This window comes from Neoarius graeffei, chromosome 15 (genome assembly GCF_027579695.1).
Source record: "Neoarius graeffei isolate fNeoGra1 chromosome 15, fNeoGra1.pri, whole genome shotgun sequence".
NCBI classification, from domain to species: domain Eukaryota; kingdom Metazoa; phylum Chordata; class Actinopteri; order Siluriformes; family Ariidae; genus Neoarius; species Neoarius graeffei.
In genome coordinates, this window is record NC_083583.1 from 52,925,671 (window position 1) to 52,939,795 (window position 14,125).

The 14,125-nt window shown below is 43.4% G+C and overlaps 1 protein-coding gene across 2 annotated transcripts in view; it reads left to right on the top strand.

Moving 5' to 3' along the window:
- Nucleotides 1-5,553: 5,553 nt before the first annotated feature.
- abca7 (ATP-binding cassette, sub-family A (ABC1), member 7) overlaps nucleotides 5,554-14,125 on the top strand; it is an 89,922-nt gene continuing 81,350 nt past the window's right edge. Inside the window, exons 1-9 of one of the 2 annotated variants that reach the window (XM_060941607.1) lie at nucleotides 5,554-6,007; nucleotides 7,590-7,823; nucleotides 8,072-8,173; nucleotides 8,268-8,361; nucleotides 10,227-10,368; nucleotides 10,476-10,603; nucleotides 10,924-11,045; nucleotides 13,138-13,332; nucleotides 13,500-13,592. In XM_060941607.1, coding sequence (XP_060797590.1) covers nucleotides 8,108-8,173; nucleotides 8,268-8,361; nucleotides 10,227-10,368; nucleotides 10,476-10,603; nucleotides 10,924-11,045; nucleotides 13,138-13,332; nucleotides 13,500-13,592 — 840 coding nt within the window. In that variant the 5' untranslated portion in view covers nucleotides 5,554-6,007; nucleotides 7,590-7,823; nucleotides 8,072-8,107. The remainder of the gene's footprint in view (nucleotides 6,008-7,589; nucleotides 7,824-8,071; nucleotides 8,174-8,267; nucleotides 8,362-10,226; nucleotides 10,369-10,475; nucleotides 10,604-10,923; nucleotides 11,046-13,137; nucleotides 13,333-13,499; nucleotides 13,593-14,125) is intronic. The other variant, XM_060941606.1, reaches the window with a different exon arrangement.

A 14,125-nucleotide genomic window follows, 5' to 3' on the forward strand; every position in this document is an offset into this window, starting at 1 on the left:
CACAGAAAGGCCCTCGCCGGCCACTGGGCTCAAACCCAGACCTTCTTGCTGTGAGGCGACAGCGCTAACCACTACACCACCGTGCCGCCCCATTATGGTACACTATGTGACTTTTTTTTTTTTACAAGTGGGGGAAACGGGCTTTATACAGCTCATAGTTATTAGTGACAGGGTTTTTATTTATCCACTACCCTGCACTAAAATTAATTTACATTTAAACAATGAATTTCCGTGTTAATTCAACCGGAAACAGGAATTACAGCCTTCCTTCCTTATGCACCATAGATTTACATAGAAGACTAGATGCATAGACATCCTAATACATAGACGGAGCATCCAATGTAAATTCTAAAAGCACTGACGAGACGGGGGCGGCACGGTGGTGTAGTGGTTAGCGCTGTCGCCTCACAGCAAGAAGGTCCTGGGTTCGAGCCCCGGGGCCAGCGAGGGCCTTTCTGTGCGGAGTTTGCATGTTCTCCCCGTGTCCGGGTTTCCTCCGGGTGCTCCGGTTTCCCCCACAGTCCAAAGACATGCAGGTTAGGTTAACTGGTGACTCTAAATTGACCGTAGGTGTGAATGTGAGTGTGAATGGTTGTCTGTGTCTATGTGTCAGCCCTGCGATGACCTGGCGACTTGTCCAGGGTGTACCCCGCCTTTCGCCCGTAGTCAGCTGGGATAGGCTCCAGCTTGCCTGCGACCCTGTAGAAGGATAAAGCGGCTACAGATAATGAGATGAGACTGGCGAGACGCGGGGCCGCCATCTTGGAGTGGTGATCCGCTGCACTCAGTGTAATACTAAATACATTAGATATAAACAGCTTAACGTTTTTCTATCGGCTACAACCACCAATCTGTTGCAAATAAAATGCGGTTTTAACAATCTAAATCCATTATAATGATTCAAATGTGTGTATGTTTTCTTTAAATAGATTGTTAAGAACATATCAAAGGGGAAATTAATCTAGTCAGTGAATTTATAAGAGCCTTTTACATCCTTCAACACAATCTGACCCCCCTTCAGCAAAGCTGATGGATTCAGGTTGAGTGGGGCACTTTGTTTGGTATGTAGGACAATGTGTGATGACCATATATTGACCACAAACTTTTTTTGTTTGTTTGTTTTCAAGCATATCAAAACATTTATTTATAACAAATTAATGTCAAACATAAAAAATAACAATGTAGTAAATAAATAAACTAGTAAGTAAATAAAAAAGGTAGTATATGAATAAACATTTAATAACAATATATATAATAACATTAAAACATCACTCGTGAAACCACTACCTGATGACGATTTAAGTCTCTTAGCTCCTTCTCAGATCTGGTAATATACTATTTTAAAAAAAAAAACAACAAATAGTACGGTAATGTTAAATCTTACTTGTGAAAAGTAATCCCCCTGCTTCTGTTTGAAACGGTTCGCTCGTTTGAGCAGGAGTACGCTGAGCACCAGCCTGGCAGCTTGTCTCTTGTCTTCTTCTTCAGTCGTGCAGTAATAGACGGAACTTTTTTTTTTTATTATTTCCCAAAACATTCAAAATACAAACAAATAGAGCACCATATATATACAGATCCAAAAACATCAAAATAGTAAAACACACACATAGCAATAAAGTAAAAAATATGAACAAGAAAGGGGTTACTTAACTATCTTTACATATGTTAATGGAGTAAATCAAAGTTATCCAAAAAAGATATAAAATAACCAACATCCTTATTTTCAACTAACTTTAGAGATTTGGCAAAAAGCTTGAGGTCATTCTTCCAGTGTGTAACATAAGGTTTAGTTTAAAAAAAACGACATTTGTGAATAAAATGTTTACCTAAAAGTAGTAAATTATTAATACCATATTCAATTTTGTTATTATTTAAAAACACTCCAAATTTAATTTCTTTAATGGATAAAGGGGCAAACTGAATCCCCCTAGACTAATAGACGGTACCTTGATATCTCGCGCTTTCTCACCACTCCAAGATGGCGACCGTATTTCTCGCGTCAGAACAGCCAACTCTCCGTCTACGTATAAAGGCCCGGTCCCACTGCACTTACGGATGCAAAGAGGATGTAAAACGTAAAAAAATCTTTGCCATCCGTTGGAAAACGCTATGCATCCGTTGTGTACTCATTGCATACGTGCTTCATACGCTCTATCCATCGAGCATCCGTCCACTGTGATTTCATCCGCGCAAAAAGTTTTGAGCTGCACAAAACTTTTAGAACGGATGAACTTTCCGCCGTGTACGATGTAAATCCGCGACATATACGAGCAACAAACGTTCTATGTCCGTTATCATCCGTTAAACGTCTGCTGTATCCTCTCTGCATCCTCTGGGCATCCTCGCAACTCACATCCGCTGCAGCTGAAAACGGAAAGAGGGAGGAAAGATAAGGTACATGAAACGTCTATTCATCGTTAGTAGCACGGAAATAGAAAGGATGTAAGCGTATGCATCTCGTATATAAAGTATTCAAAACGGACAAAGCGTTTATATCTGGGATGTATCTCGTATATTTAGGATGTCTGGAGTATGTCTAGAGTATGTAGAAGGACACCTAGCGGACAATCGATATTTTGTATAAAAAGGGGGAGAAAATCATCTGGATCTCTCGATGTAGCCGCCAGCACGTCTTTCCGCTTTATGCTGACGGCGTGCGTGCTGCATCCCTTTATATCCGCGGAGCAGACGCAATTCATACCCCCCGCATGCGCAGTGAACGGTCTGCATCCGATATACATCCGCGCAACATCCCCTTTGTTTCCGTTAGGCGTACGTGATGCATCCCCTTCATCCACTATGCATCCGCTCTTTCTGCTATGCGTCCGCTTCTCAGTTATCACCGGTAACCCCTTCGGAGCTGTCATCCACTTCCATCCGCTTTCATCTGCTAGGCTTCCTATGAACATGCGTTTAACATCCCCGCTATATACTACCCACGTCCGTTCTTTTCCGTTCTATTTTCGCAAATTTTCGCCAATTTTGTCCATTTCTGGAGCGGATGAAAACGGATAGAGCCACCTCCGAAATTTTGCTCATCCGCTGTGTCCTTTTTGCATACGTTTTGTGTCCATCGGCCAGTGGGACCGGGCCTTTAGGATGTCTATGACGAGATGCCTCGTCCCCGTTGCCCGTCAATGAAGTGGAACGTCCGCACATGGCGGCCATCTAACCTCAGACAGCTGGCTTACCCATTACATTGTGTTGGTAGCGATATGTACTTTTCAGATGACCGTAACTTCCTCAAATTTCAATCGATATTCAAACGGTTTGGTTTGTTATATAAAAAAACAAATGGAAGTATGTATTTATGATATTAATGATGAATAATCATTTTATGTTTTAAAAAAATATACATAGCTTGGCGAAAATATTTCGGTCTACTACAGACTGTAAGACAGGATGCATGCTGAAATTCCTCTGCTGTGAGAAGCCCAACACTGCATACTTATGGATAACTGCGGCCTTAGGACAAATAACCATACAATTTATTTCCAATCTTTAGTGAAAATATTTTTACATGTGATAGGGCCGTAGGGGAAGCTAAAGTTAAATAAACAGCTTACTCACTTCTGAAACTTCAGAAATACTTCATCCACCTCAAAAACCTAATGCACTCACAGCATAGCATAATAACAAATGTAAACTCACATCTCATCTCATCTCATGATCTCTAGCCGCTTTATCCTTCTACAGGGTCGCAGGCGAGCTGGAGCCTATCCCAGCTGGCTACGGGCGAAAGGCGGGGTACACCCTGGACAAGTCGCCAGGTCATCACAGGGCTGACACACAGACACAGACAACCATTCACACTCACATTCACACCTACGGTCAATTTAGAGTCACCAGTTAACCTAACCTGCATGCCTTTGGACTGTGGGGGAAACCGGAGCACCCGGAGGAAACCCATGCGGACACGGGGAGAACATGCAAACTCCACACAGAAAGGCCCTCGCTGGCCCCGGGGCTCGAACCCAGGACCTTCTTGCTGTGAGGCGACAGTGCTAACCACTACACCACCGTGCTGCCGTAAACTCACATCACAGCATAATAACAAATGCAAACTCACATCACAGCATAATAACAAATGCAAACTCACATCACAGCATAATAACAAATGCAAACTCACATCACAGCATAATAACAAATGCAAACTCACATCACAGCATAATAACAAATGCAAACTCACATCACAGCATAATAACAAATGCAAACTCACATCACAGCATAATAACAAATGCAAACTCACATCACAGCATAATAACAAATGCAAACTCACATCACAGCATAATAACAAATGCACTGCCCGAGTAAGTAATAGTATGAAACAGTGACAGCGACTCACGGTAGTTTGTGACAAAAAAAGCATTTAATTAATCACGTGGTTATACTTCCAAGGATAAAAAGATATCTTTACATTTACAAAAAGAACATTCAAAGCTGATTATCATGTCAAAGTCAATATATGTTAGCACAGAAGATTGAAATTTCATTTGACTAGGCTCCAATGTGCAGTTAAAATAAAACTAAACATACTGATATAAACATCTACAATTAAAACACACACACACATCATCTTGTCATCAAAGTCAGTACTTTGATTTCCTGTAAATCATAATGTGAGTGGCCGGCGAGGGCCTTTCTGTGTGGAGTTTGCATGTTCTCCCCGTGTCCGCGTGGGTTTCCTCCGGGTGCTCCGGTTTCCCCCACAGTCCAAAGACATGCAGGTTAGGTTAACTGGTGACTCTAAATTGAGCGCAGGTGTGAATGTGAGTGTGAATGGTTGTCTGTGTCTATGTGTCAGCCCTGTGATGACCTGGCGACTTGTCCAGGGTGTACCCCGCCTTTCGCCCGTAGTCAGCTGGGATAGGCTCCAGCTTGCCTGCGACCCTGTAGAACAGGATAAAGCGGCTAGAGATAATGAGATGAGATGATATAATGTGAGTGCTGTGCTTGCGTAAGTCTTCATACCCCTTGTCTGTGGTAAGATGGCCGCCCTGTGCGGTGAGGAATCTAGGCCAAGTTTACATTAGACCGTATCTGTCTCGTTTTCTTCGCGGATGCACTGTCCGTTTACATTAAACCGCCTGGAAACGGGAATCCGCCAGGGTCCACGTATTCAATCCAGATCGTGTCTGGTCCGGTGCTGTGTAAACATTGAGATACGCAGATACGCTGTGCTGAGCTCTAGCTGACGTCGTCATTGGACAACGTCACTGTGACATCCACCTTCCTGATTCGCTGGCGTTGGTCATGTGACGCGACTGCTGAAAAACGGAGCGGACTTCCGCCTTGTATCACCTTTCATTAAAGAGTATAAAAGTATGAAAATACTGCAAATACTGATGCAAATACTGCCCATTGTGTAGTTATGATTGTCTTTAGGCTTGCCATCCTTCCACTTGCAAGTGGTAAGTGACTTGCGCACAGCGGCTCAGTCCCGAATCACTGCTCGTGCACTTCACTCGCGCGCTCTGTGAGCTGCGCAGGACCGGAGTGCGCACCCTCCAGAGGGCACTCGCTGTTCAGGGCGAGTGATTTGGAGCGCAGCCGCTGAGGAGGAAGCGATGAGCCGCACTGACACATTTCTCAACTTACGTGCTGAATTAGTCATGTGATTAGCGTATCCGTGTATTGGCTTTGCTGTGTGCACGCGAATCGTTTTTAAAAACGTTAATCTGATGATCCGCTGATACGGTCTAATGTAAACCCCACCCTAGTCTTCTATGTAAATCTATGTTATGCACTGCGTAGGCTGCCGTAAAGTGCCGGTAGCTGTTGTAAACATTAACCAGGATGGGCGGGGCTGCAAAACAAACAGGAAAGTGATTGGCTGATAGCTCAACGTGGTTGCAATGTTTTTCCTACAAGCCCCGCCCACCTTCTTTCTGTTCTTTCTGAAGTGTTCTGACGAACCGGCACCGGCTTCATGTCCTGATGGAGCACCGGCGTGTTGCAGAGTAATGCACTGTCCAGGCAAGAACAAGAAGGCTTTGGGACACCAGAGGTAAATTCAGGATGTAGTTATTTCTTCATGAACTTTACAAATGGCGTCATTCGAGTTGTTGTAACAGCAAGAGTGAATGTGAAGGTGAAATACAAGCCTGAGCATCTCTGGCTGACCTGTTTAACCGGTTCACTGGGCGGATTATGGAAGTGGAGGGTCATTTCTCGATGGAACAGACTATAATAATAACAACATCGTCAGTGTCACTTATTGAAAATGAAGTATTAACATGCAGACTTAACTGACATTTCTTCCTGTTTACACTACCGTTCAAAAGTTTGGGGTCACTCTGAAATGTCCTTATTTTTGAAAGAAAAGCACTGTTCTTTTCAATGAAGATCACTTTAAACTAATCAGAAATCCACTCTATACATTGCTAATGTGGTAAATGACTATTCTAGCTGGTTTTTGGTGCAATATCTCCATAGGTGTATAGAGGCCCATTTCCAGCAACTCTCACTCCAGTGTTCTAATGGTACAATGTGTTTGCTCATTGCCTCAGAAGGCTAATGGATGATTAGAAAACCCTTGTACAATCATGTTAGCACAGCTGAAAACAGTTGAGCTCTTTAGAGAAGCTATAAAACTGACCTTCCTTTGAGCAGACTGAGTTTCTGGAGGGCGGCACGGTGGTGTAGTGGTTAGCGCTGTCGCCTCACAGCAAGAAGGTCCAGGTTCGAGCCCCGTGGCCGGCGAGGGCCTTTCTGTGCGGAGTTTGCATGTTCTCCCCGTGTCCGCGTGGGTTTCCTCCGGGTGCTCCGGTTTCCCCCACAGTCCAAAGACATGCAGGTTAGGTTAACTGGTGACTCTAAATTGACCGTAGGTGTGAATGTGAGTGTGAATGGTTGTCTGTGTGTCAGCCCTGTGATGACCTGGCGACTTGTCCAGGGTGTACCCCGCCTTTCGCCCGTAGTCAGCTGGGATAGGCTCCAGCTTGCCTGCGACCCTGTAGAACAGGATAAAGCGGCTACAGATAATGAGATGAGATGAGTTTCTGGAGCATCACATTTGTGGGGTCGATTAAATGCTCAAAATGGCCAGAAAAATGTCTTGACTATATTTTCTATTCATTTTACAACTTATGGTGGGAAATAAAAGTGTGACTTTTCATGGAAAACACAAAACCGTCTGGGTGACCCCAAACTTTATATCTAATTACCTCACTGTGTCACTAAATACAGTAAAGAAAAATCTTTTTAATCCGTATACTGACATGGCTATATTTAACAACCACCACAATAGTAATTTTGCCTTTATAGAAAGATTATTACTTACCTGTATACCAAACATGCCTGTGCTTTTATACACATAGATCAGAGAAGGTTTATTTGTCTTAATTCGGTAAGCCAATTACTGTAATTAGGATTTTAATACTGGGGAGTCTTTAAACATTTCACTGCTTATCCAATGATTACTTCCATCTTCTTTGAATAGAATGAATCTTCTTCTTTTTGGCTGCTCCCGATTAGGGGTCGCCACAGCGGATCTTTCGTCTCCATTGCTCCCGGTCTTCAGCATCCTCCTCTACCACACCTGCCATGTTCATGTCCTCTCTCACCACATCTATGTATCTCCTCTTTAGCCTTCGTCGTTTTCATGTGCCTGGCAGCTCCATCTCCTTCCAACATGCTCTGCATCTCTTCTCAGGATGTGCCCATACCATCTCAGTCTCATCTCTCTTAGCTTCATTCCCAAGCTCTCCACATGTGCTGTCCCTCTGATGTGCTCGTTCCTTATCCTGTCCAACCTCCCATCGCAAACCTTAACATCCTCAACTCCGCCACCTCCGACTTTGCCTCCTGCCTCTTCGTTAAGGGTACGGTCTCCAATCCATACATCACAGCTGGTCTCACTACTGTCTTATACATCTTACCTTTCACTTTTGCTGGGACTTTCCTATCACAAACGACTCCCAAAATCCTTCTCCAGCTGCTCCACCCTGCCTGCACTCTCTTTCTCACCTCACTATCGTAGCCCCCATTTTCCTGCACAGTTGACCCCAGGTACTTGAAATCACTTTGAATAGAATGAGTTTTAATTGTGTGGTATCGGCTATTTTTATAGTAGCCACCCTTCCATCGTGGTCATCTAGATACCAGCATGGCCATAGGAACCCAGCTCTTACTCCTGCTGTGGAAGAACTTCACCTACCGGCGGAGGAACAAGGTAACCACACCATCATCATCATCATCATCATCATGCTTCAAGTTATCTGATAGAGTTCATATCATTTTTATGGTAAAAATGAGCTTCTCTACAGATCCAGCTGATCATAGAGCTGTTTTGGCCTCTCTTCCTGTTCCTTATCCTCATTGCTGTACGTCACTCTCACCCTCCCTACAAGCACGGCCAGTGTAAGTACCATGGTTTTGTTTGTTTGATCCCTGCTCGCCTCCTGAAATCACGTAAGCTGATTAGCTACAGCCGGAGTAGTTCAGGATACTCAGCTTTTGCACTACGACCTGTTTGTTCCTTCATATGCCGCCATTCTGCTCAGAGATGTATAGTATTTTGAGCCACAAAATGACCTCCGTATTATTCACATGTATATGACCTGATGTGAAATTCTGCACTTTGAGCTCCTATATACGGTACTAGTGCATCTCAAAAAATTAGAATATTGTGAAAAAGTTCAATATTTTCCATCAGTTATTTAAGAAAGTGAAAATGTTATATATTATAGACTCATTACACATAAACTAAAATGTTTCAAACATTTTTCTATTTTAATTTTAATCAGTATGGCATACAGTACAAAAACATAAAAAAACCATCTTAAAATATTAGAATATTTCATTTCGAGTTTGAGTAAAACAGCATGAACACAGTGTATCTCTCGGTCTAGTTCAGTACACACAACCACAATCATGGGGAAGACTGCTGACTTGACTGTTGTCCAGAAGATGATCACTGATGCCCTCCACAAGGAGGGTAAGCCACAAAAGGTCATTGCTGAAAAGGGTGGCTGGAAAAGGCACGCAAGCAACAGGGATGGCCGCAGTCTTGAGAGGATTGTCAAGAAAAGTTGATTCAAGAACTTGGGAGAGCTTCACAAGGAGTGGACTGAGGCTGGTGTCAGTGCATCAAGACCCATCACGAACAGACATCTTCAAGAAAGGGGATGCAACTTTCGCATTCCTAATATCAAGCTACTCCTGAGCCAGAGACAATGTCAGAAGTGTCTTATCTGGGCTAAGGAGAGAAAGAAATGGACTGTTGCTCAGTGGTCCAAAGTCCTCTTTTCAGATGAAAGTACATTTTGCATTTAATTTGGAAATCACGGTTCTAGAGTCTGGAGGAAGAGTGGAGAGGCACAGAATCCAAGGTGTTTGAAGCCCAGTGTGAAGTTTCCACAGTCTGTGATGATTTGCGGTGCCATGTCATCTGCTGGTGTTGGTCCACTGTATTTTATCAAGTCCAAAGTCAACACAGCCATCTGCCAGGAGATTTTAGAGCACTTCATGCTTCCATCTGCTGACAAGCTTTTTGGAGATGCTGATTTCCTTTTCCAGTAGGACTTAGCACCTACCCACAGTGCCAAAACTACTACCAAATGGTTTGCTGACCATGATATTACTGTGTTTGATTGGCCAGCCAACTTGCCTGACCTGAACCCCGTAGAGAATCTATGGAGTATTGTCAAGAGGAAGATGAGAAACACCCGACCCAAAAATACAGATACGCTGAAGGCCACTATCAAAGCAACCTGGGCTTCAATAACACCTCAGCAGTGCCACAGACTGATCACCTCCATGCCACACCGCATTGATACAGTAATTCATGGTAAAGGAGCCCCAACCAAGTATTGAGTGTATAAATGAATATACTTTTCAGAAGTTGGACATTTCTGTATTGTAAATCCTTTTTTGATCGATCTTGGGGAATATTCTAATAATTTGAGATACTGGATTTCTGGTTTTCATGAGCTATAAGCCATAATCATCAAAATTAAAACAAAAAAGGCTTTAAATATTTCACTTTACATGTATTGAATATAGAATATATGAAAGTTTACCTTTTTGAACTAAATTATGAAAAAAAATGAACTTTTTCATGGTATTCAAATTTTTTGAGATGCACTAGTACTGTAGTAGACGGTTAAAATAACAATAACTTTGTTAATGGCCAAATATTTATGTACCTGACTGTAGTAGTGGACTTACAGTCTGGAAAGTAAGGAGTAACTCTGGAAAGGACCATTTCACATGCCTTGTTTCAGGTCACTTCCCCAACAAAGCTCTCCCATCGGCTGGCACTCTAGAGTGGGTTCAGGGCATCATCTGCAACATCAACAATCCATGCTTCCATTACCCAACTCCAGGGGAGATGCCGGGTGAAGTGGGAAATTTTAATAACTCACTGTTAGTGTATTTTTTTTTTCAATTTGTATTCTTTAACAGATTTATTTCTTTGCCATTTTCCTTCATATCAGGGTGATTTTTTTTGAGTGATATTCTATCACTTTCAGACTTTCTCGACTGTTTGTGGATGGAAGGACCATTCTCACCAAGCTTGGCAATCAGACAATCCTCTCAACCTTAGAGAAGCTCTCGCGTGCTGTTCAAAGACTGAGCGAGAGGCAGGAAGCTTGGCCAAGTGGGACCTGGTTTTAATATGCTTTAAAAGATACAAATGAATCAATACACATTAAAGTAAAAGGGCAGAGTGGAGCCGGACTGCTGTTTTAGAATAATTTCTAAACACTTGTTGAGTGCTTTTCAGTTTGAGATCCTTTTAAAGGCTGTAGCAGTAGTTGTTTGTTCTCTGTGCAAATCCAGAGCAAAACTGCTCTCTGGATTAGTCATTGCTGGTTATTATTAATCTGTGTTCCCTGAACTGAAAAACTGAAAGCATTATGCATGGCATGAAATGGAATTCTCTTTTACCTGACCGCTCTCTTAAATTGTATGTTCAAGATCTACCAGTAGGAGAGTACCTAAGAGCCAATGAGACTTTCTCGACCTTTTTGCGGACCAACTGCAGCCTTCCTCCTTCAGCTGTAGACCAGTTACTGAGGGCACAACTCAGCCTCCAGGTGGTAAGACCATATACTGTACTGTGTTCTCTACTTCTATTGTACGCCCCTGAGAGCCTCTACAAATATTATACCATTCAGTGCAAAATATACACCCCGCCCTCGGGTTGAGGGCTGAAAACAAAATTCAGTTTTCATTTGTTGATATTTTCCCCATCAAAATCTGTTACAACATAGTCTACAGTAAGTCTAAACCACAAGATGTTTAGTAGCAAGGTCTGAAGTTTGCGTTCTGGCCGACATGCTGTAGTCGGTTTATTAAAATGCACCTCACTAAATCTGCACATATACTTTACGTCGGCGGCACGGTGGTGTAGTGGTTAGCGCTGTCGCCTCACAGCAAGAAGGTCCGGGTTCGAGCCCCGTGGCCAGCGAGGGCCTTTGTGTGCGGAGTTTGCATGTTCTCCCCGTGTCCGCGTGGGTTTCCTCCGGGTGCGCCGGTTTCCCCCACAGTCCAAAGACATGCAGGTTAGGTTAACTGGTGACTCTAAATTGACCGTAGGTGTGAATGTGAGTGTGAATGGTTGTCTGTGTCTATGTGTCAGCCCTGTGATGACCTGGCGACTTGTCCAGGGTGTACCCCGCCTTTCGCCTGTAGTCAGCTGGGATAGGCTCCAGCTTGCCTGCAACCCTGTAGGACAGGATAAAGCGGCTAGAGATAATGAGATGAGATGAGAAGTTAACACTTCCACTTCCAAAAACAAACTATGGGAAACATAGTTTTAGTTATTATGGAGCAAAGATATGGAATAATTTGCCTAGCAAAATGCGAAGTGCTAACTCGCTTTCTATTTTTAAGCAAAGTCTTGATAAATATTTCCCGACAGCGGGCTCACACACGGCAATCATGGAAACCAGTGTCATGTAAACTTTTGTTTTTGTTTGTATGTACCACTGATGATTTTACCGTGTTTTAAATAAAGTGTATGTATGTATGTATGTATGTATGTATGTATGTACCTAACCCCTAACTGCTCCCCGGGCGCTGTTAGCATGGCTGCCCACTGCTCTGGGTATGTGTGTGTGCTCATTGCTCACGTGTGTGTGCGTGTATGTGTTCACTGCTTCAGATGGGTTAAATGCAGAGAGAAATTTCACAAGTGTGTGATGAATAAAGTTGTTCGTTCTTTCTTTCCTTCCTTCCATCCATCCATCCATCCATCCATCCATTTCTGAAAATGAAAACCGAAATAATGAAGCTTGTGTGAAACATCGTGCTGTTTCCATCATTTTGAAGTAAGGGTGTGCAATTTTGTGCACCCATTTATAGAAACATTTTTAAAGGTAAAATATATGAACCAAAAAGTGACTAAAGAAGTATAGCATGGGGAGATCAAATCTCATAACTGTCAGGCTACCAAAGTCTTAAAGTGCATATTCTGGACCGATTTAGTGGGTTTTTTTTATATGAAAGAATGTCCCTTTACACACTCATCCAGAAGGGTAATTTTGCACAAGGCCATCTGTCTACAGCAGAAAAAAATAAAATAACAGAACACGTCTGGAAAAATCCCAAGGGAGTCTGGAGCCAGATTCGTGACGTTACCTGCGGAAGCGCCAGCAGGCTGAGAGAGCTTTGCACAGTTTCAGTGCACAGCCTGTGTAGACCAAGCACTCCCATTTCTCTCTCATTGTCCGGTCTTTTGGGAAACGATGAGTACTAATCCCATCAAGATTGGTGTTGCTACACCCTCCTACGATACATCTGTTAACCATTTTAATAATTACGCGATAACGTTGAAGAAATTTGCAGAAAACCACCAGGTCGTTTTCTCATAAACAAACCAGCGCTGACGTAGGATTCAGAGGGAGGCGTCCCGCACGCAGCGTCACGAAAATCAATGTTTGCCGGGAAATCCAAATGCCAAGTTTTTTCAGAGGCGGACCAATTCGCCTCAAATGGCTCGATTTCAACTGAATTTTTCTGGTATTGCGCAAGGTAAAAAAAAAATTGCAGAGAATGCAGAATGTTACAGATATTTGACCAAAGTTTAATATAAAATAGGAGAATTACATTGATCTTGCTCCTGAATTTACCCGTGATGTGCACTTTAAACAAACCCTTTAAAACACAAGGTTTCTTCTTGTTCTCTAGGTGTCGCTGGCAGGTGCTGGGATGCGTCTGTCCGATATCGTCTGTAATGCTACACTCCTGGACCGCTACCTCACAGTGGAAGGAAACTCCTCCTTCACTGAGCTGCAGCAGTACCTGTGTGCTGTTCCCTCGGACTTGCTGCAGCAGGCCGAACAAATCTTCCTTTCACAACTGAATCTAAGCAAGATTTTCACAGTCAGTGTGCTTTCACAAATTTGGCCTAGAATAGATCGGGGGAAATGTGTTCATACAAAAAAATGTTGACATTCTCATTGCTCGCATGTAGGACAGACAGAGTCTGAATTTTTTGGGGTTAAACTACTTTGGTTTCTAACTAACCGATTTGCATCTGTCCCTGTCAGAGGGAGCGACTCCGCTCCAATGCTGCTGAAGTGCGTCTGCTCATCCCGGCTGTCTCCTCTGTGGCTCGGGAGCTCTCTTCACTTTTGAACGATGTATGCAGCAATATTTCAGTCTTGTAGTTCCCTCATTTCTGTCCTTTCTGTTATTATTATGTGTCCAACGCCTACACAACACATGCTTCGTGACATAATAAATGAAGAGTTGAAATGAGGGCAGCACGGTGGTGTAGTGGTTAGCGCTGTCACCTCACAGCAAGAAGGTCCGGGTTCGAGCCCCGTGGCCGGCGAGGGCCTTTCTGTGCTGAGTTTGCATGTTCTCCCCGTGTCCGTGTGGGTTTCCTCCGGGTGCTCCGGTTTCCCCCACAGTCCAAAGACATGCAGGTTAGGTTAACTGGTGACTCTAAATTGACCGTAGGTGTGAATGTGAGTGTGAATGGTTGTCTGTGTCAGCCCTGTGATGACCTGGCGACTTGTCCAGGGTGTACCCCGCCTTTCGCCCGTAGTCAGCTGGGATAGGCTCCAGCTTGCCTGCGACCCTGTAGAACAGGATAAAGCGGCTAGAGATAATGAGATGAGTTGAAATGACACCCAGTGAATGTTGATATGTATGGACCAGGTGTCCTTTT